The following is a 22,502-nucleotide window of genomic DNA, read 5'->3' on the forward strand; positions in this document are numbered from 1 at the left end:
AGCCTTAGAACAGTCATCCACAGAACACAACTGAAGTAAAAAGGAATCTGCTGACCTGCATTTGTGTATTTCAAATGCAGGAAAATAATATCCACCAATATAAGTACTAAAGCATTATGAATTATTAAAATAACCAATGCATTTATATAGCACCGACATACTATAAATATAGTTTTACACCCTACATGAAACCTTTAGTATCAGTGCCTGTCCAGAAGAAGCTTACAATCTAATGTCATATGATGCCAACACAAGCACTATTGGGTTAACTACCGGTAGCAGGGTTGTACTTCAGCAGCCTAAGGAATGCAAACACAAATATTCTGGTATATACATATTTGGGGGGGGGGGGGGGGTGTTACAATTGGATATAGAGAAATCAGAATGAAAAAGGGAAATATTTTATACTATACATTAACTTTTCTAGTTTATATTTTAAAAGCCACATTAGAGAAATTACAACACAAAAGTTGCTATTGGCCAGCCACACAATTTATTCATCTCTAGCATAAGATTGGATGAAATCTTCACCTTTTTTAACTTTTATAAAATACCCTCTATTTCCCAGGAATTTTATACTATAAGAGGTTAGTAGCTAGTAAACGTGTCTCAAATCTAGAAAAGTCAAAGTAGAAGCCTTACCAAAGAAACTAGGGGACAAAGTGCATGTAGTACTTTGTGCCATTTTTATAGGCGACATTGATGTTGATGTACCAATTTCCACAGTGCTCCCCCTCTCTTCCCACTGCTGTTTAACTACATTGCTCAGTAGGAGACAAACAGCTAATGCGTTTTGGTTGACAGCACTTGTCTCTTGCAATACGCACTTGCCCCCCCATCCCCCCCAAAAAAAGGCATGCAGGTGGAGGGTAAGTGTCAGGGGACTGCCAATAAAAAGCCCACAGAGGGGGCAGGAGAAACCAGACAGGAGCAACAGAATTCTGCTTGAGCTTCCTAAAAGTAATGCCCACAAATTAAGTTCCTGACAGGGGAGAAGTTGATGGGCAGTAATGGGAGAGGAACAGACTTGTATTTCTACAGTAATCAATATCAAAATCCATAACACAGCAGTTAAGATCTATTTGCTTAGGGGACTTTTTCTTTAAACCAAGCCCATGAAAAAATGCATTAGCAGAGGACACCTTCGGTGAACATCAAAACACTCAGTAAACCCAGAGCTTGGCCCCACCCCTCCCAAACCTTATTTTTTCTCCTTTATTGATATTGTCAGCCTCACTGACCAATAGAGAAGCTCAAAAGAAAGGGGGTGGGGTCAAATTAGAATTTTATGGAATAGGTCAAATTTTACAATTTAGGTGTGCCTTTTATTTGGATTTTTATATATTTTCTATATCTTCACATCTTTGTGAATGGCCAAGTAGGAATAGTGGGAGGGGACTCAACACCGGGACAGGTTTCAGTTACACTAGTTTGCTAATGTCAGAGATGGAAGTAGTGCAGGAGCTGTACTATACAGAGAGGTTGTGAGGAGCCAGTTCCAGTCCTGCAGCAAGACTAGCAAAAAAGGCACAATATACGTGAAGGTTTAATAGAAATGGAAAAAGTATGAAAATAATGGTGCCTGAAGTTAGGCAATTCTGTGGGAGGCATATGAATAACATTTGCTGTCATACTTACGGCTTGGTCCATGAATCTTGATTGGCTTGTCGGAGACTAGAGATTGGGAACAGTGTTGGCAAATACAGTCTTTGCCTCTGAATGTCACTTTGTCTCCAATTGGAAATGGTTTTCTGAGAGGAAGAAAGAAAATAAAGCAAATTCATAAACAAATTAGCATATACATACACATATGCTTTAAGTAAACTTGTGTTCACAGAAATATGGGAGTTGCCACTGCTGAACGATCTTGTGATGTAAAAATGCTATTTTTTTTGTTGTTCTCCTGACTCAAAGACTTTACTACTTTTTGAGCTTCTAAGAATTTCTGACTTCAATCTGTATTGTAATCAGAGGATCAGTATGACTGCCAGGCACCCAGCATTTTCAGAAGCTGGTCAGCAATGACTGTCCTGTCCATATACAGTACTGTATATCTTTCAGAGGAGGCTTCCTTTGAGTAAAAGAGAAGTGTGGGATTTCAAAATAACACACGTACTCACCTAGGTGGATGCCACATTGGTCCGATGCTGCATCTGTTCCCTGCCATCTCTATACTGAGAATGATCAAACAATGCTGATCATTCAGTGTGCGGTGTGAGCAGACTGTACTTTGCCTCTCCAATACTAACTAGCGAAACCGAGCTATGGAGGGTGCAGGAGAGGCTGTATCTCTCCTGAATGTCAGGATCTCTCCTGATCCTGAACTGGCCCTGTGCTGTCAGCCGACAGCGAACTTTAGCCCGCTATGGGCTGAATCTGGTTCACAGTAATGTAGAACTAAGTGCACTCATGTGACCCACAGGAGAAGTATGGACAAAGGAACTTTTTCCTTTTTCTTCTTTAAGTGAAACATTGCATGTTGTAGCACCTCTTGGCTACTTATATATAGTGATACCACAGTTCACGAATGCTTCTGTTCACGAACAACTCAGTTAGCGAACAGAGGAGTTCATAAAAATTTGCTTTGGTACGCAAACTCCGCTTTGGGTTAATGAACACAAGCCGTGGCCATCTTCCATGCTTTGACACGTGGTCCCTACTTCCTGTAGGTGAGACTGTAGTCACAGAGAGACACTGAAAGTGTACTGTGAAGACACTTACAGTATTGAGAAGCTTTTTTGTATGCTTTTTATCACATACTGTACTGTACCGGACATCCAGTATGGGTCCAAAGAAAATTCAGAGCAAGCACTGTGGTAAGAAGAAAATGCCGAGCAGTAATGAAGGTGACAAGACTGTTCAGAGCAAGCATGTTGTTGAAAGGAAAGTCCAGAGCAGTAATTAAGGTGATAAGAATGTGCAGAGCGATAATGCAGGTGACAAGAATATGCAGAGCGGTAATGCAGGTGACAAGAATGTGCAGAGTGGTAATGAAGGTGACAAGAATGTGCAGAGCGGTAATGAAGGTGACAAGAATGTGCAGAGTGGTAATGAAGGTGACAAGAATGTGCAGAGTGGTAATGCAGGTGACAAGAATGTGCAGAGCGGTAATGAAGGTGACAAGAATGTGCAGAGCGGTAATGCAGGTGACAAGAATGTGCAGAGCGGTAATGAAATTGACAAGAATGTGCAGAGCGGTAATGAAGGTGACAAGAATGTGCCGAGCGGTAATGAAGGTGACAAGAATGTGCAGAGCGGTAATGAAGTTGACAAGAATGTGCAGAGCGGTAATGAAGGTGACAAGAATGTGCCGAGCGGTAATGAAGGTGACAAGAATGTGCAGAGCGGTAATGAAGGTGACAAGAATGTGCAGAGCGGTAATGAAGGTGACACGAATGTGCAGAGCGGTAATGCAGGTGACAAGAATGTGCAGAGCGGTAATGCAGGTGACAAGAATGTGCAGAGCGGTAATGCAGGTGACAAGAATGTGCAGAGTGGTAATGCAGGTGACAAGAATGTGCAGAGTGGTAATGAAAGTGACAAGAATGTGTAGAGTGGTAATGCAGGTGACAAGAATGTGCAGAGTGGTAATGAAGGTGACAAGAATGTGCAGAGCGGTAATGAAAGTGACAAGAATGTGCAGACCGGTAATGCAGGTGACAAGAATGTGCAGAGTGGTAATGAAGGTGACAAGAATGTGCAGAGTGGTAATGAAGGTGACAAGAATGTGCAGAGCGGTAATGCGGGTGACAAGAATGTGCAGAGAGGTAATGCAGGTGACAAGAATGTGCCGAGCGGTAATGAAGATGACAAGAAAGTGCAGAGCGGTAATAAAAGTGACTAGAATGTTCCTCCACGCCAAAAGTCATCTCAAAATTTGTGTGTTCTCTCTCCTTATACTGTACTGTACATATTTTTGTGGTTCAAAAACAAAAGTTCAGAATGGATTAACCTGATTTACATTGAACCCTAAGTTCGTTAACCGAGGTATCACTGTACCTAGGGTTTACAGAATCGTGAACACTCTGCTTCCAAGGGTTATCATTAATAGAGCATTGGGCTGAACAAAAAGGTCGAAACTGAACAGATCACATACAAATGTACTAAGGATTGTCTTGCATTTCACTACAAAATATTTATGTTGCACAAAAAAAAATCAGGTTACTAAAGTAAATTATGGTGTTGTGTTATCTATGCAGGATAAATGCATGCCTAGCCTTCTTGATATATTTTGCATGGAAACAAACATTAAAGCAGGGATGCCTCTGAATCTACATTAAGCATGACAGTCGGCACTGGGTTGTAGCAATCCCCTTTTTTTACTGATGTATGGGGCAGAATAATTTTTCCCTGCCTGAATCTTTTTATCTATATGATGACGATGTGTAATAATGATGGACAAAAGGTCAGTGTCAGTGTCATTTAACCAGCTCTAGTTCCTCCAGGGTGTCTGAAGTTGCCCGGGGGGTCTGGACAGCTGAGTAGTGTTTTATAGATTATACTGGGGTTTGATTTCTTTCTTGGGAGTACAGTGTATGCACAGCTGTTGTGCAGAACAACTTAAAATAGAAAGAGTACAGCTGCATTCCCAGCCTCACCCCATTCTGTCTTTCAGCACTTGCTGCACTCGAGTCATGTGAAAATCATTTTGTTAACTGCTTAGCTACAATATATGGCTACTTGAACAATATGCAATGCCAGGCAATTGCTTGGCAATGACTTGCTTCATCTAACACATCTCCAGTTACCTTATAAAATGTAGCACGTTTGCTGGAAAGATCTATATACTGATAGTATGGGCATTGGTCTACAATGCTTATCAGTTTAGGGTCACAGATATGTATAGCCCTATGACCTGATTTACAAACTACTGCTGATGCCAACACTGGCATGCATTTTTAGAGAGGCAGCTGCTAGCTACTACATTCACTAAGTATAAGTTGATCCATTGCAATTTCTCCACTGATCATATTATATGCTGCTTAATCTTGTACTAAAGATTCCATGTCACAATGCTACTAGTGGTCATAGCTGACAGATTCCGACTTATATTCCCATTCTAAAAGACATTCAGATTTCGAAACGTTGTCAGTCCTCTTGCAGCGCACATTACCACTTTATACCCTAATTGAAAATCTTTTTTTTCCGTTTTCTATACATAGGTTGATCATCAAGGGCATAAGATCTAAACTGTTGCTTCAAGTTGCTTCAAGTGATCAGGTGGCCACAATTTCTGTCAAAAATGTAACTAAACTAAGTCAATTATTGTGTCCAGCAATAGGCCAACTCCTATTTTCTACCTTTTTTTAATGTCTTGCTCAAAAAAAAGAAAAATACAGCAACAAGATACATGTTTTCCAAAGCGTCACTGTCCTATTATTTGCAGTGTGACATGGAATAGGTGGTGTTGAAAAATTCATATACTGTACTAGTCAATTACTATGTAGATTTAGCAATTCTAGACCTAACTAGTCTGCATAAGTGCAACACTGTCCCTCATAAAAAAAAGGATTTCCACTTCCACTCTACAAAATAGCAGGATAAAATGTCCAGCAGTGTTATTAGAATGGCGTTATCTACTATTTTGTGTGATTATTATATGGCTATCCCCCAAAAGGATTCTAAGTGTAATAACACTGGCCCAAATACTTTAGGTATCATTTTTATCATTTTTATCAGGCAGTTGCTTGGGATAAGTCAGGTGCTCTAAAATACAGCATAAATTTGGCCCTGATTTATTAAAGTGTATCTAAAACCAAAAACCAAAATAATATACAGTATAATATATTGCAGCTTACTGGTTGGAGGTGGTGCCGGCATTACTTTTCTTTTTTTTTTTTATGTTTTTTCTAGGGAAGCACCTATACTAGTGGTTTAAGACGGAGTATGAGTAATGATACTTTTCCTCATGTACTCGCGGAAATCAATTACCAATAACAATTTTTAGTGTCACGTGACAGGTTTTTTTGACCAATGAAAAACTATTACTTCATTGCACTTATTTGCTGTTCCTCTGCCCTAGTGGTGTAGTAGTACTGGGTTCACATATTTGCAGGGCTGGTTTGCAGCGTGATTTCAAGCCCCGTCCGGTGCGACTTTGTTCGGCGGATCAGGTGTGAAATCGCACCTGAACCAGACTGAACCAGACTGAAAATCGTACCGGATTCTTTGTAAAATTGCACTGTAGCTGGTCCACACATATGTGAACCGGCTCCATAGAAAAGCCTTTTGGTTCACATGTCATGTGCATCGGATGTGGTCCAAAACGCATCCAATTCGCATATATGTGAGCCAGGAGGTATCAGTTTTAATATCAGATCATTTGCACGAGTAAAGAACTCATGCAAATGCCTAGTATTGACACTGTTACCAGTATCGTAGCGACACTAGTTTTTACCCTTTCCTTTTCACCTAGTGATCCTGTGAATAACATACCGTATATACTCGAGTATAAGCTATGTTTTTTAAGCTGAAAATGCCCCCCCTCGGCTTATACTCGAGTCACCATTTTGCGCCTGATCTCCCAGACTTTGGGGACCAGGTACCGGCCGGCCGTAGGTCCCCTTGACCCCAAGCTCTAAGCTTGGCACAGATGTAGCCCAACTCTTCCTCAACAAGTGTGCAAAGTTTGTTGTCCGGGGGACCTGCGGCCGGGGAGCACCGATTTTTCAACCCGGGCATCCCTTTCATAGACTCCCATGTTAAACGATAATTTCTCTGGTGATTTGGGGACCTAGTATCGGCCGGTCGTAGGTCCCCTGGACCCAAATATTGGCACACATTTAGCCCCATTTCTCCTCCACAAGTGTGGAAAGTTTGTTGTCTGGGGGACCTACGGCTGGGGAGCAACGATTTTTCAAAGCCAGGCATCCCTTTCATAGACTCTCATGTTAAACTTCAGTCTAGTCATGGACACAGTGAGGCATGGACACAGTGAGGCATGGGCACAGTGAGGCATGCTTATCTTCGAGTATATAAGGTACTTCATTATTCTAGGGTGACTGCACTGTAGTTATAGAGGAGCAGGGTTGTCACATTTAGCTGGTCGCTCTTGATGTGGACTACAAAACACCTCCTCCTCTCCATTATATAAACGAAGGGGTTCTGTTGTGCACCGTGTTAACCTTGGTAGGGCTGATAATACCCCTTTGGATTTCAGCAATGGCAATGATGTTAATTTTCTAAAGATTGTTCATTTTGAAAGGAAAGTTGCACTTAGTGAATGAGGTGAAGTTCTGCTGACTTCCATCATCCAATCATGTTCCACCAAAAACGCTGTATTTTTTATTTTCCTCACACATGATTGGGTATTTTTTGCAACGTGAAACTTCACCACATTCACTAAGCTCTGCAGCAATTCCCTTGGGAAGTACAACTTTTCATTGCACAATGAATAGCTTATCTGCTTTTAGTAAATCAATCCCAATGTGTTTACAGCACACTACAGGAAGTTACAAGCTCACAGGATTTATGACAGAACTAATTATTTCTTCCAGAAACATGCTTGTAATCCAAAGCACTTGTATATCAAAGCAAATTTCTCCATAAGAAATAATGGAAACTTCATATAACAAGATTATAGCAATGTGATACGTTGTGTAACCATACAATGTCTATTCACAAATGGAAGCCTCCACAAGGAGATTAAAAGCAAAATCCAGAAGGAGCTACAGACTATAAAAGAGAAGAGAGGCGCCTCTGAGGCCTCGTACACACGACCGAGGAACTCGTCGCAAATGAAACATCGTTTTCCTCGACGAGTTCCTTGTTAGGCTTGTCGAGAAACTTGACAAGCTTGCTTTGTGTACACACGGTAAAGACCAAATCTCCTCGTTCTCAAACGCTTTTGCTAATCTCATGTTACTGCGTGTCAAGTAAAAGTTTGGTAAGAGACGATTTGCACTTTTCAGTCTGTTACAGCGTGACAAATGTGCTGTCTCCATTACAAACGCTACTTTTACCGAAGGTGCGCTCCCGTCTCATACTTTATTCTGAGCATGCGTGGGTTTCTTAGCATACACACGAACGAGTTTCTCGTCGAAAACCAGCCCGACGAGAAACACGACGAGGAAATTGAGACTCCCGTCAAGGAAAAAGAGAACTTGTTCTCTTTTTTTCTCGTCGAGTTCTTCGACAGTTTTCTCGATGAAAAACATACACACGACTGTTTTCCTCGGCAAAAAAGCTCTGCCACCAAGTTTCTTGATGGATTCTTTCAAGGAAAACGGTTGTGTGTACGAGGCCGTTCTCTTTTTTGCCTCTACGGGAGTTTCAATTTCCTCGTCGTGTTCCTTGTTGGGCTTGTTTTCGATGAGAAACACGTTTGTGTGTATGCTAAGAAACCCGCGCATGCTCAGAATAAAGTATGAGACGGGAGTAAAAGTAGCATTTGTAATGGAAATAAATAACACATTTTTCACGCTGTAACTCCTACCAAACTTTTACTTAACACGCAGTAACATGAGATTAGCAAAAGCAGCCCCCAGGGTTGTGCCAGTGGAATCAAACTTCCCCTGCCATTGTATGTGTTGTACGTCACCGCGTTTGAGAACGAGGAGATTTTGTCTTGACCGTGTGTACGCAAAGCAAGCTTGTCAAGTTTCTCGACAAGCCCAAGGGCTCTTTCACACGGGCGGCCCGTTCAGGTCCGCCTGACAGTTTTTTGGGCGGACCTGAACGGGCGCTCCATGCTCCTCTATGGAGCCGTGGATGTCAGCGGTGACATGCCCGCTGACATCCGACCCACTCCGATCCGCCAAAGTGTGACGGAGGAAAAACCTACTTTTCCATCCGTCTGGCGGATCGGGGTGAACACGGACAGGCGGTCCGTGTTCATCCGATCCCCCCATAGGGGAGAGCGGAGAAAAGACAGGGCGGTCCCTGCACAGTGTGCGGGGACCACCCTGTCATCCGCCGGCTCAGCGGGGATAACGGAACGATCCCCGCTGAGCAAGCGGAGATTCACGGGGCGGATCAGTAATGAAAGTAATCAGTGTGAAAGGGGCCTAACAAGGAACTCGTCGAGGAAAACGATGTTTAATTTACGACGAGTTCCTCGGTCGTGTGTACGGGGCCTAAGTGTAGCAATAAGTTGCTAAATGTTGTACCTTCATTAAATGTAACCAAATTTCGAAAAAATAAAAATGGGCTTCTCTTGTCTTTTATACTCAGTTGTGACATGACACTACTTGTATATCAAGACATCGCTTGTATATCAAGTCAAAATGTATTAAAAAATGTTGCTTGTCTTGCAAAACGCTCTCAAACTAAGTTACTCTCAAACCAAGGTTTTACTATATATTCTTATTTGGTGTTATTCACTGGCATTCTACAGTAGGGAAAATAATTACTTGATCCCCTGCAGATTTTTTAAGTTTGCCCACTTACAAAGAAATTAAGGGTCTATCATTTTTATCATAGGTGTATTTTAAATGATAGAGACAGAATATCAAAAATCCAGAAAAAAAAACACGATACAAACGTTATAAATTGAATTTTAGTTCAGTGAGTAAAATAAGTATTTGATCCCCAAACAAAACATGACTTGGTGGAGGAACCCTTGTTGGTAAGCACAGAGGTAAGACGTTTCTTGTAGTTGGTCACCAGGTTTGCACACATCTCAGGAGGGATTTTAGTCCACTCTTCTTAACAGATATTCTCTAAATCCTTAAGGTTTCTTGGCTGTCGGGATAGTGCTCTTATGCCACGTACACACGACTGTTATTCATGTCATGGAAAAAAATAAGTTTTTCTCAACATGATCAAATCCTGTCAAGCCAGTGTTTCCTGTGCTTAGAACTGTCTCTGCACAAAGTGTCATTTCTGAAGGAAAAAAGTAATTTAAAAATCAATTCAGAGAAAATTCATCAATAAAAAATAAAAAAAGGGTGGGGGTCCCCCCAAATTCAATTACCAGGCCCTTCAGGTCTGGTATGGATATTAAGGGGAACCCCGCCGTCAATTAAAAAAAAAAATTACGTGGGGTTCCCCCCAAATATCCATTCCAGACCCTTCAGGTCTGGTGTGGATTTTAAGGGGAACTCCACCCCAAATTGAAAAAAAAATGGTGTGGAGTTCCCCCAAAAATCCACACCAGACCCCTTATCCGAGCACGTAACCTGGTCGGCCGCAGAAAAGAGGGGGGGACGAGAGAGCGCCCCCCTCCTCCTGAACCGTACCAGGCCACATGCCCTCAACATGGGGAGGATGTCCCCATGTTGATGGGGACAAGGGCCTCATCCCCACAACCCTTGCCCGGTGGTTGTGGGGGGCTGCGGGCTGGGGGGCTTATCGGAATCTGGAAGACCCCTTTAACAAAGGATGACCCCCAGATCCCGCCCCCCCATGTGAATTGGTAATGGGGTACATTGTACCTCTACCAATTCACTAAGGAAGTGTAAATAATAGTAAAAACACACACACACTGTGAAAAAAGTCCTTTAATAAAAAAATAATAATAATCCAGCGGTGGTAATCCACTCTCGATCCCCGCTCCAACGTTGTCGGAATCCAGCGACGGGTGATCTCCTCTCTGCTGGGGTCCAGCGATGAGAAGATCATCCAGGTCCGGGATCCAGAGCACACGCATCGCCGGCGGCCTGTCTCCACCGGAGACAGCCCGGCGAATGACGCGGCTTGAGCTAGTGACAGCTCTTATATAGGTGAGGCGGGACCACCCGTCACGTGACCCGTCCCCCTCTGACGCACCCTCTGACTACGTCACTGGGGAAGCCCAGGCATTCCCTTGCGTCAGAGGGGACGGATGGTGTGGATTTTTGGGGGAACTCCACGCTATTTTTTTTCCATTTGGGGTGGAGTTCCCCTTAAAATCCACACCAGACCTGAAGGGTCTGAAATGGATATTTGGGGGGAACCCCACGTAATTTTTCTTTTAAATTGACGGCGGGGGTTCCCCTTAATATCCATACCAGATCTGAAGGGCCTGGTAATTGAATTTGGGGGGACCCCCATGCTTTTTGTTTTTATGAATGAATTCTTTCTGAATTGCCGGGAGCCGACAATTCATTATAGCCGCGAGTGATTTTCAAACAACTTTTTTTCCTTCAGAAATGACACTTTGTGCAGAGACAGTTCTAAGCACGGGAAAATGCGCTATTTCACAGGCATACTATACACCCCCCCCCCCCCAGGTACGAAATTTAAAGGAATATTTTACTTTTATTGTTTCACTTTAAGCATTATTAAAATCACTGCTCCAGAAAAAACAGAAGTTTTTTAAACTTTTTTTTGCATTGATACATGTCCCCTGGGGCAGGACCCAGGTCCCCAAACACTTTTTAGGACAATAAATATTAGCCTTTAAAATTAGCACTTTAGATTTCAATCGTTCGAGTCCCATAGACTTTAATGGGGTTCTAAAGTTCACACAAACTTTTGGTGTGTTCGCAGGTTCTGGTGCGAACCGAACGGGGGGGTGTTCAGCTCATCCCTATTCACGACGTGAAATAGAACGACGAGAAAAATGCTCTGGAGCATACACACGACCGTTTTTCACGACCAATTAAAAAATGGCATGTTTCTCGCAGGGAAAAACGTTTGTGTGTAAGTGGCATAAGGGTCATAGTCAACATTTTTCTTCCTTCAAACACAGCGAGTCATGTTAAGAGCTCAATTTTGGTCTCATCTGACCACCTCACTTTCACCCAATCCTTCTCTAAATCATTTAGATGTACATGGGCAAACTTCAGACAGGCTGTTCATGTGCCTTCTTGAGGAGGAGGATCTTGCGGGTGCTACAGGATTTCAATCCATGGTGGCGTATTGTGGTACCAATGGTTTGTTTGGTGACTGTGGTCCCAACTGACTTGAGATCATTCACTGTGTAGTTCTGGGCTGATCCCTCACTTTTCTCATGATCATCCTTACCCCAAAAATGATAGACCCTTAATTTCTTGTAAATGGGCAAACTTCCAAAATCTGCAGGGGATCGAATAATAATTTTCCCCACTGTATGTCATTTAAGCTTGTCTCAAGCGCTATTTAGCATGGCTTAAGTGCCAATGCAGCTGCAAGCTTAAATTAGGGCATTTATAGGTTGACGGAGGCATGACAACTCTATTACTATCAAAAACAAAAGTTGAGCAAATCCTTGCGTAAATCACTGAATCAGTGAGGAGCTGACACATTAAGTCTTGTTTATCTTCAGCCTTCTTAACACTTAATAAATTCACACGTACAGTACCACTCTGTTCTCTACAGTTCTACAGGATATAGTTTATTAGGCTGCCGAAAAAATGTTCTTATAGATCCTACAAAGCTCATTTATGTATCAGAGCCACACAATTATTAGCTTTACCTGCACATACTGCACACAAAACATTTGGGATGATATGTCCGTCCGAGAGCTGAAATAACTTCCCCTGTTATAAAATCTCGACAGCTATCGCATCGGGTTCCATAGAGCTGCTGGTAATCTCGTGTGCAAATGTACTCTCCATTCTTGAAGAAGAAGCCGGACTTGGCCAGGTCACAGCCACAAACTGTAGTAAAGAAAGCAGAGGTAGATTTCAGTTTATGGAACATGTAAGCCTACACGTAAATGTGACCCAGATATCGAACAGGCTATTTCAATACTGTCATCAAATCCATCCAATAAACACAACTGGATCTTTTTCTCAGACTGTAACTGATCAATACAAGTAGCAATAATTTACATTCTCCCCAAATCATAATTTACTTCCAGGAAATGATTTATCTGCCTCTTTAGCATACATGAAAAATGCATGATTTATTGATTATGCTGGCTAGACTAATGCAATAGTACCATTACAACAGTAAACTGCTGATTGATGTCTGTGCCCAAGTAGAGATTTATAGGGGAAGGAACCTGTACATTAATACTAAATAATGACAATGGAACATATTGCAAATATGTACAGTAGTTACTGTATTTATTGGCGTATAACACTCACTTTTTTACCCTGAAAATAGATGGTAAACTGTGCCTGCGTGTTATACGCAGGGGGCTGTGGAAAGTTTTTTTTCCTGAAACTTCCCTCTTAAAGTTAGGGTGCGTGTTATACGCCTGTGCATGTTATACGCCGATAAATACGGTAGTTACGAGTGCTTAAACGACCACATCAACTAATGTTGAAATACATTATATGGGGTATTGGATTGAAAATTTCTGAAGCCATGTGATTTTCAAAAGAACTAATTTGTAATGTACATATTTTTAAGACTATTAATAAGTAAGGACATGTCACTTATAGACCAGCAATACTCATTTATTGTTGATATGTGAGAGATAACATCATGATTAGTAAGGTGGGTTGCTGTCAAGTGTGGTCTAATAACAATATGCCCCGTACACACGACCAAATTTCCCGTCAGAAAAAAGTTGGATGTTTTTTCCGATGGAATTACGCTCAAGCTTGTCTTGCATACACACGGTCACACAAAAGTTCTCTGAACTTTTGAGCGTTAAGAACACGGTGACGTACAACACTACGACAAGGCGACAAAAAGACGTTCAATGCTTCTGAGCCTGCGTCGAATTGTTTCCGAACATGCATGTTTTTTTTCCTGTCAGAATTCAATACAGACAAACGTTTTTTCCACTAGAGAACCTGCTCTCTATCTTTTTCTGTCAGTTTTTTCATTGGAAAAAGTCCAATAGAGCATACACACGGTCGGGATTCCCGACCAAAAGCTCTCATCTGACTTTTTCCGACAGGAAAACCGATCGTGTGTACGGGGCAATAGAAGTGACACTGCTCTGCTTGGGCTGGTTTCTCATCATGAAGGAAAGACAAGTATTGGTATGAAGGCTCAATTACACTAAGGCCGCGTACACACAATTGGTCAAAACCGATGAAAACAGACTGAAGGTCCGTTTTCATCGGTCCAAACCGATCGTGTGTGGGCCCCATCGGTCATTTATCCTTTGGTCAAAAAAAAAGTGAACTTGCTTTAAATTGAACCAATGGACGCCTAACCGATAGGTCAAAACTGATCGTTAGCATGCAAAAGCATCGGTTAAAAACCCGCGCATGCTCAGAATCAAGTCGACGCATGCTTGGAAGCATTGAACTTAGTTTTTTTCAGCATGTCGTTGTGTTTTACGTCACCGCATTCTGGCACAATCGGTTCATTAACCGATGGTGTGTAGGCACATCAGACCATCAGTCAGCTTTATCGATTATCGGATGGACTAATCGTGTGTACGAGGCCTGAGGGATAATGTAAATTCTTGTATCCAAAACTATTTGGGACACTTTCTATTCATCACCAATGATTTCAAGCCTGGTAATGAATTAGATAAGAGATTAAATAAACAAACAAACTATTTAGCTACCTGTGGAACAACTGTGTACTAGGTAAGCCCTATAAGACTACTGTTAAAGCGGAAGGGAAGTTCCACTTAAAAAACCTCCTTCCACCCGCCTCTCCCACTTTTGGAAGATTTTTTGGGGGAGGGAGTGGGTACCTAGTTTTAGCAGGTACTAAAGAGGAAGGGTGGGGGGAGGGGGGAGTGGCCTAGAAGAAGGCCCAAAGGGGTTACTAATAGCAACAAATAATTGATCTAGAGTATTTTGATACAAAAAGAGGGTTTAATGTGGTATCAAAAGTGAAGTTAAAAAAGTACAGTCATGGATGAACAGTATGAAAAAATGCGACCATGTTAAGGAAGCAATTACCATAAACAATTATTACAAATAGGACAACAAGCAACACAAAATGACGACACTGTCCGGACGTATCTGAGTTCAGACACAGAAAATTGCACTTAAAAGGATCATTTGGCTCCTAAATTTAGGTAGAAGAAAGAGGAAGGACCTATATTAATCAGACACAATGATCTGATGGCCCTGACTATATTCAGCGAATTGGTGTCTATGCTGGTGGCTGAACCCAATGCGGGGAGGGAGGAAGAGGGGTTGGAAAGAAGAGCAGCAAGATATAATCAACAGGACTAGTCAGTGGATAAATCTAATTATGCCAAATAATGGTAATACTAGTCCATAAGTAAGGGCGGCTGTGAGATAATTCAAGCAGTTGAAGCTAAGCAGCAAGGGTGCGTTTGAATGGAAGCAATCATGATAAGCAGGTTCATATGTAGTCCATTGATTAAGGTCAGCAGAGGAAATGGGGGTTAGTTGGTGAAGGCTGGGTTCACACTACTACACTACTTTCATCCTACTTTGCTCTGCTACATCGGTCCTACATTTATCCTACATTGGTCCTACATCCATCCTACTTTCATGAACAGGATACTACTTTGGTCCGACTTCAATGATATTCAATGGGCCTGAAGTAGGATCAATGTAGGACCAAAAGTAGTACAGGGAGCATTTTCAAAGTCGGACCGACTTGTGTAGGACGCTACAAGACGCTCTCATAGGGAAACATTGAACACAGAGCAAAGTAGGATGAAAGTAGTGTAGTAGTGTGAACCCAGCCTTACGCTGGGATCACACTACTACACTACTTTCGTCCTACTTTACTCTGCTACATTGGTCCTACATTTATCCTACATTGGTCCTACATCCATCCTACTTTCATGAACAGGATACTTCTTTGGTCCGACTTCAATGATATTCAATGGGCTGAAGTAGGATCAATGTAGGACCAAAAGTAGTACAGGGAGCATTTTCAAAGTCGGACCGACTTGTGTAGGACCAGTTAAGACAGCTCTCATAGGGAAACATTGATTTTCACACATCATGCTACATGAGGCTCCCAATGTAGGACCGTTTGTCGGACAAGTGTGAACCCAGCCTGAGACTGTTTTAGACATACATAGTCAGTCCCATGGATATAAGCAGTGTAAAGCCGGCAGTCTGTTAGAAGCAGTAAAGGTTAGTTGATTTAAATTTGCTTAAGCATACATAGCCAGTCCCTTCAATGAGGAAAACATTTAAAGCCAGTGGTCCACTGGAATGAAGCGTATCAACTACCAATAGCCCTGTTTAGATCTTGTATAGGCTCCGTTAGTGCTGTAGCCCGGATATAGCTAGATAATTTGCATGTGTAGTGATAACTTATAGTCTGTACATTACCAGTCACTAAGAGAAACAATGGGGTTTATTTACTAAAGCTATAGAGGGCAAAATTAGTCACAATTCTGCATATAAACTTTTGCTTCCAAGTTTTTTTGCCCAAGCTTAATTGAACAAGCTAAGGTTAGATCGGTTTCTATGCAGAAAAAATAATAAGGGTTATACCGCACTAAGGTGATGTTAATTAAATAATCCTGTCCTGCTGCTATCTAATTGAGAAATCTCAACATGAAAAAAATTAGAAATGCCCAGGTATGTGTTAAATGAATCCATCCAAAAACAAAGCGATTGTGAACTCAACACCATCCTATAATCTCTCCCTAATAATTTATAATGTAGCAGTGATGTGATTTAGTGATCTAAACAATGTGATCAAAAGTGAAAAGTGAAAATATTAAATAATAACAGTATTTTGTGACGTGTCACCGCACAAACGTGTGATAAAGGAGTGGGTAACTAAACCTACTGAGACACTTAAATCTGTGTATAACTATATCCAACCAAAAAAAAAAAAACAAGTCCGTAAAGTGTCCCAAAATATAGTGCAAACAAATATTAAGTCTCAAAAAAGAAAAAAAATATGTGTTACAATATGTAAATAAAAAAAAGAAGTTCAATAGAACTTTGTTCACTCCCACAAGTGTAAGTAGCAGATTCTTCATGTAATGTATCCTCCACCGCTTATGATCTAGATCACTCAATGATAATTAAATCACATAGCACTTACATTTAAAAGTGTCTCCCGACACTGGTAAAACAGGGATAGGTTATACAGGTATATGTCTATCTCGGATCTCCCAATCCCACGAGTAGACATCTTAAGTGGAGTGGTAACGATGCCTCCAACAGCTCACCCTACGTACGTTTTGTTGACAGACGTCCTCACAGGGATCTGAGATAGACATATTTTTGGCTTCAGCCATTTTTGTTCTGCAGTCAATATATTCCCCAGCATTCTATATATTCCCCAGCATATTATCCTATGTGTCCATGCACTGTTATTAGCAGTTTTTTGGCAGGGGCATATTCTGACTGGTGGTGAACTAGTGGGTTTTGAAATACGTTTTTCAGCTTTAAAAACGCTCTAACTCTGAAAAAGATGAAAACAGCTTAAAAACACTGAAAAAAACTTGCCTATTTTGTGTTTATCAGTGTTTTTTGAGTCATAAGCTTTTGCAGGAGTATAGTTGTGCTAAAAACCGCTACAGCTGAAAAACGCTAAAAAAACGCTACTGCAAAAATGCTGAAAAACAAATTCTACAGCTACAGCTTTCAACAGCTAACGCTACTGGTGTTTTTATAATGTCCAGTGTGCATGAGGCCTAACAACCAGTTTAACGATTGCATCGGTTTATACAGTATTTTTGAGAAATAAATGATAATTTAAACACAAAATGTAAAATATTTGATATCATGCACTTCAATGATTCTGTCTGTTCTGTGCACTGCCTCACTGAACAACCAGACTTGGGTAAATGAAGAGCTGTTGTCTAACAGAAAAGGTCAGTGTTTCAAACTGAGAAGCTGTTGCTATCTCTGGACAGAATCAATTAACATATTTAGCGACTTTCCTTTCAGCCCAGGACCCAAAACTCAAAAAAAAAACAACAACATTCTTTCCTCCTGTAAAACCAAATGAGTTGTCGACACGGCAGACAAAAACAGGGGAAAAAAAGCAATTTTATTCCTCATGCACACTGGATGTTTTTACAGCTGATGTTTTTGTTTTTTTCTGCAGCCAGTAAACTCCCCAGCATGTCATCCTATGTGTCCATGCACACACAGGCTGTTATCAGTGTTTTTTGGCAGGGGCGTTTTCTGGCTGAAAGAAAAACCCAGAACTATGTAGCACCCTCTACCATAGGTGTGTGCTAGAGGTGAGGTTGTTGGTGATAGCTGCCAGGCAGGTAAGTTTAGGCATGCTAGGCCTGCTTGTTTTTATCTGGGAGGCAGGGAGTGGTTAGTGGTTAGTGTAGCAGTGGGTGTGACCACCTGTCATTTAGTTCTTGGGCGCCTCCCCTGCTTCCATGGAGAATGTTCTGGAAGGGGGTAGGGCTGGGGACTTGAGTGACAGGGAGTTCATATGAGGAGCCCTGACCAATCCCCAACTGGAATTGTCAGGGGGAAGGCCTCCTACATAAACTCAGGTCCAGCCCACTAGAGGGGGGTTTTCGGCTGGGTGGAGTGAAGAATGGAGTGTTAAACTGCAATAGGAGGCCCATCCCCATCTGGAGGGGGGGGTGCGCGCCTCGGCGGAGAAGCTCGGGAGCTGGGAGGGAGCCTCTCCTTACACGTTCATGGAGAGGTGTCCTGGAACAAAGGAGCTGCAGAAACAGTTGGTATGCACGTCCGGGTAAATTCTTCATCAAGGACTCAGGGCAGGAGAAGTTTGGTGAGTGAGGCACAGTGGATATCTGGAAAAGGAATGCTAGGGGAGCTGGGTGCAAGGCCAGAGAAGAGACTGTGGGGTTTTGTGTCAAATTGCTGTGGACTGAGGGCACAGGGTTTGCAAGTCCGGCTAGCTAGGATCAGCAGTTCTTCAAACATTTAATGCTGCTAAGTAACTAGGCTATCAGGAAGTGGTACTGCAGGCCCCTGGCCTATCAAAAATCAGCAAGTCTAGCAACAGTCAGTGATTATTCAGAGTAATCCCTGGTACAGTCCAAGATGATGGGGCGGAAAGACTAACATTGTGACTGTGACGTTTTTCCAGGAGGAGAAGAGTCCTGGGAGTAACAGTCTGCAGCGGTTGCGCACAGGAGAAAGTAAAGTGGAGACTGTCAAGGTTAGAGTCCATCATTTTTCAAAGTGCTCTATTTTAGATGTGCAAAGCGCAACAGATATAACAATTCTTCATATATGGCAAATGTGATCTGTTCTATGGGCATCCCATACCCTATTACCAACCAAGTTATACAATGGGGCACAAAAGTATTTAGTCAGCCACCAATTGTGCAAGTTCTCCCACTTAAAAAGATGAGAGAGGCCTGTAATTGTCATCATAGGTATACCTCAATTATGAGAGACAAAATGTGGACACAAATCCAGACAATCACATTGTCTGATTTGGAAAGAATATATTTGCAAATTATGGTGGAAAATAAGTATTTGGTCAATATCAAAAGTTCACCACAATACTTTGTTATATATCCTTTGTTGGCAATGACAGAGGTCAAACGTTTTCTGTAAGTCTTCACAAGGTTGTCACACACTGCTGGTATGTTGGCCCATTCTTCCATGCAGATCTCCTCAAGAGCAGTGTTTTGGGGCTGTCGCTGGGCAACACGGACTTTCAACTCCCTCCAAAGGTTTTCTATGGTGTTGAGATCTGGAGACTGGCTAGGCCACTCCAGGACCTTGAAATGCTTCTTACGAAGCCACTCCTTTGTTGCCCGGGTGGTGTGTTTGGGATCATTGTCATGCTGAAAGACCCAGCCATGTTTCATCTTCAATGCCATTGCTGATGGGAGGAGATTTGCACTCAAAATCTCACAATACATGGCCCCATTCATTCTTTCATGTACACGGATCAGTCGTCCTGTTCCCTTTGCAGAGAAACAGTCCCAAAGCATGATGTTGCCATCCCCATGCTTCACAGTAGGTATGGTGTTCTTTGCTTGCAACTCAGCATTCTCTCTCCTCCAAACACGACGAGTTGTGTTTCTACCAAACAGTTCTACTTTGGTTTCATCTGACCTTATGACATTCTCCCAATCCTCTTCTGGATCATCCAAATGCTCTCTAGCAAACCTCAGACAGGCCCGGACATGTACTGGCTTAAGCAGGGGGACACGTCTGGCACTGTAGGATCTGAGTCCCTGGCGGCGTAGTGTATTACTGATGGTAGCCTTTGTTACGTTGGTCCCAGCTCTACAGGTCATTCACTAGGTCCGTGTGGTTCTGGGATTTTTGCTCACTTGTGATAATTTTGACCCCACGGGGTGAGATCTTGCATGGAGCCCCAGATCGAGGGAGATTATCAGTGGTCTTGTATGTCTTCCATCCTCTAATTATTGCTCCCACCGTTGATTTCTTCACACCAAGCTGCTTCCCAGCCTGGTGCAGGTCTACAATTTTGTTTCTGGTGTCCTTCGACAGCTCTTTGGTCTTCACCATAGTGGAGTTTGGAATGTGACTGTTTGAGGTTGTGGACAGGTGTCTTTTATACTCATAACAAGTTCAAACAGGTGCCATTAATACGGGTAATGAGTGGAAGACAGATGAGCCTCTTAAAGAAGAAGATACAGGTCTGTGAGAGCCAGAAATCTTGCTTGGTTGTAGGTGACCAAATACTTATTTCCCACCATAATTTGCAAATAAATTCTTTCCAAATCAGACAATGTGATTGTCTGGATTTGTTTCCACATGTTGTCTCTCATAGTTGAGGTATACCTATGATGACAATTACAGGCCTCTCTCATCTTTTTAAGTGGGAGAACTTGCACAATTGGTGGCTGACTAAATACTTTTTTTTGCCCCACTGTATCCCCCAAATAAGCAAAAACAAACAAAAGCACATGACTGTTCATTGTCTACTGGAGAGTGATGTATGGAGTTCTGGCAGCAGTGTGAACATGGTGGATGATAGTAACTAGTAGCAACCATTCGCTACAACTAGAACTAGTGGGAGTTTAATTTTCAGCTGTAAAAATGCTCTAACTCTGATAAAAGCTTAAAAACGAAAAAAAAACAAAAAAACGTGACTAGTTGGCGTTTATCAGATTTTTGGAGCCATAAGCATTTGTGGGTGTATAGTTTAAAAAAAAAAAAACCTAAAGAATGCTACAGCTAAAAAACGCTACTGCAAAAATGCTAAAAAAAATTACCAGTATTCTACAGCCACAGCTTTCTACAGCTAATGCTACTAACGTTTTAATAACGACCAATGTGAAGAAAAAAAAATACCACCTTTACTGCAATGTTCTCCTTCAATTCAGAGCTGTTCCCCACAGTGCTTCTTGTTGCCACACAATGTTCTCTGTCTACTGCTGGCCCTCACTCAACCCTCTGGTCCCAGCAAGTCATGTCCCTGCCCCCAAACTATGATTGGGCAGTAAAAGTGACAAAGTACAGTGATGACCTCATCGCTCTGTCACTTTGCTTTTTCCTCGGTACATCAACTGATCATCTTCTTGTGCTCCTTCTTCCTTTCCCTACTCCGAGGTCTGCTGTACAGGGACTTCAAGAGGCTGATACCAAGTGAAATACAGTTGCTTACTAGAGATGCACAGAAATTTAGACCGCTGAAAATTATCGCCTGAAAATTGGGTTATCGAGTTAAAGCGGTTGTAAACCCGCATCAAAAAATAATTTTTTTCTCCTGCAAGGCAAAAGTCATAATGAGCTAATATGCACCGTATATTAGTTCATTATGAAATACTTACCTCGGAACGAGGTGTGTAGAACTTACCTGGTCCACGCCGAGCGAGATATCATCTTGACTCGGCGTGTCTTCCGGGTTTTGCCGCTCTAGCGCTGTGATTGGCTGGAGCGGCGATGACGTCACTCCCGCGCATGCGCGCGGGAGATTTAAATTCGGCAAGGTCCGGCGGCTGACGGTCCTTTCGCCGTAGATCCCCCCTGCGCATGCGCCGCTGCAATCAGCGGCGCATTGCGAGGGGAATATCTCCTAAACCGTGCAGGTTTAGGAGATATTCTCCTTACCTACAGGTAAGCCTTGTTATAGGCTTACCTGTAGGTAAAAGTCAAAAAAGTGGGTTTACAACCACTTTAAGGCACCAAAAATGCATGCGTTACATGTGTTTTTCATAGGTCATGTGACGCAAAAACTGCATAAAATAATCACGGGTGCGTTGTTGATGCGTTCTTGCTGCCTTTTCAATGCATTTTATTGGGGAGGTTGCGTTTTTTTAACCGACCAAAAATGCAGAAAGCAAGTTTTATTTTTTTAATCTTTTTTAAATTTTTATTGAGAAAATGTTTTTGTTTACAATTTACAAAAAAAGGAAACTACTACTTGCAAGACAAGCCCACTAAATAAATGATACTACTATAAAAAAAAAGAACACAACAAAATAGATTATGCACCTTACAAATTATACAATCATTGCTACTTAAAACCTTTTTCTATGGCATTACATTTTTTTAAAGGAAGCGCAATGGACCAGTGTGAAGACATACATAGAATTTAAAGGGATGCACTTTTCTTGCGCTAAAGGTGCCGATAATGGCCGACAATAAATTAATATTCATTTTAATTCATTATATTAATTAAAAAGTCAAATATAATACAATTATATAAAAAAATCTATTTTTTTTTTATAAACTGTCATCAGTTTAGGCCAAGTGCAGCATCCTGAATTTTCGGTTTCAGTTTTGGCACCAAAATTTCGCTGTAAATGTTAATGTCGGTTAGGTATCTCAAATGTATACATAGAGAAAAACTGTATTTATTTGAATTAAAGTGGAATTCCAGGATTACCCTAACTCCTCTTAAAACTGTCCTTTCCCTTCTCCTAA

At 41.8% G+C, this 22,502-nt stretch overlaps 1 protein-coding gene across 2 annotated transcripts in view; it reads right to left on the reverse strand.

Annotated features, from left to right (window-relative positions):
* The window catches only part of ABLIM3 (actin binding LIM protein family member 3), a 349,775-nt gene that overhangs the window by 119,045 nt on the left and 208,228 nt on the right, over positions 1 to 22,502 (reverse strand). Inside the window, exons 3-4 of one of the 2 annotated variants that reach the window (XM_040344529.1) lie at positions 12,317 to 12,500; positions 1,639 to 1,751 (exon numbers count right to left, since the gene is read on the reverse strand). In XM_040344529.1, the coding sequence (XP_040200463.1) occupies positions 1,639 to 1,751; positions 12,317 to 12,500 (297 nt within the window). Of the gene's footprint in view, positions 1 to 1,638; positions 1,752 to 12,316; positions 12,586 to 22,502 lie in introns of those variants that run through there. The other variant, XM_040344528.1, reaches the window with a different exon arrangement.

The sequence above is a fragment of the Rana temporaria genome, chromosome 3 (genome assembly GCF_905171775.1).
Source record: "Rana temporaria chromosome 3, aRanTem1.1, whole genome shotgun sequence".
Classification (NCBI taxonomy): domain Eukaryota; kingdom Metazoa; phylum Chordata; class Amphibia; order Anura; family Ranidae; genus Rana; species Rana temporaria.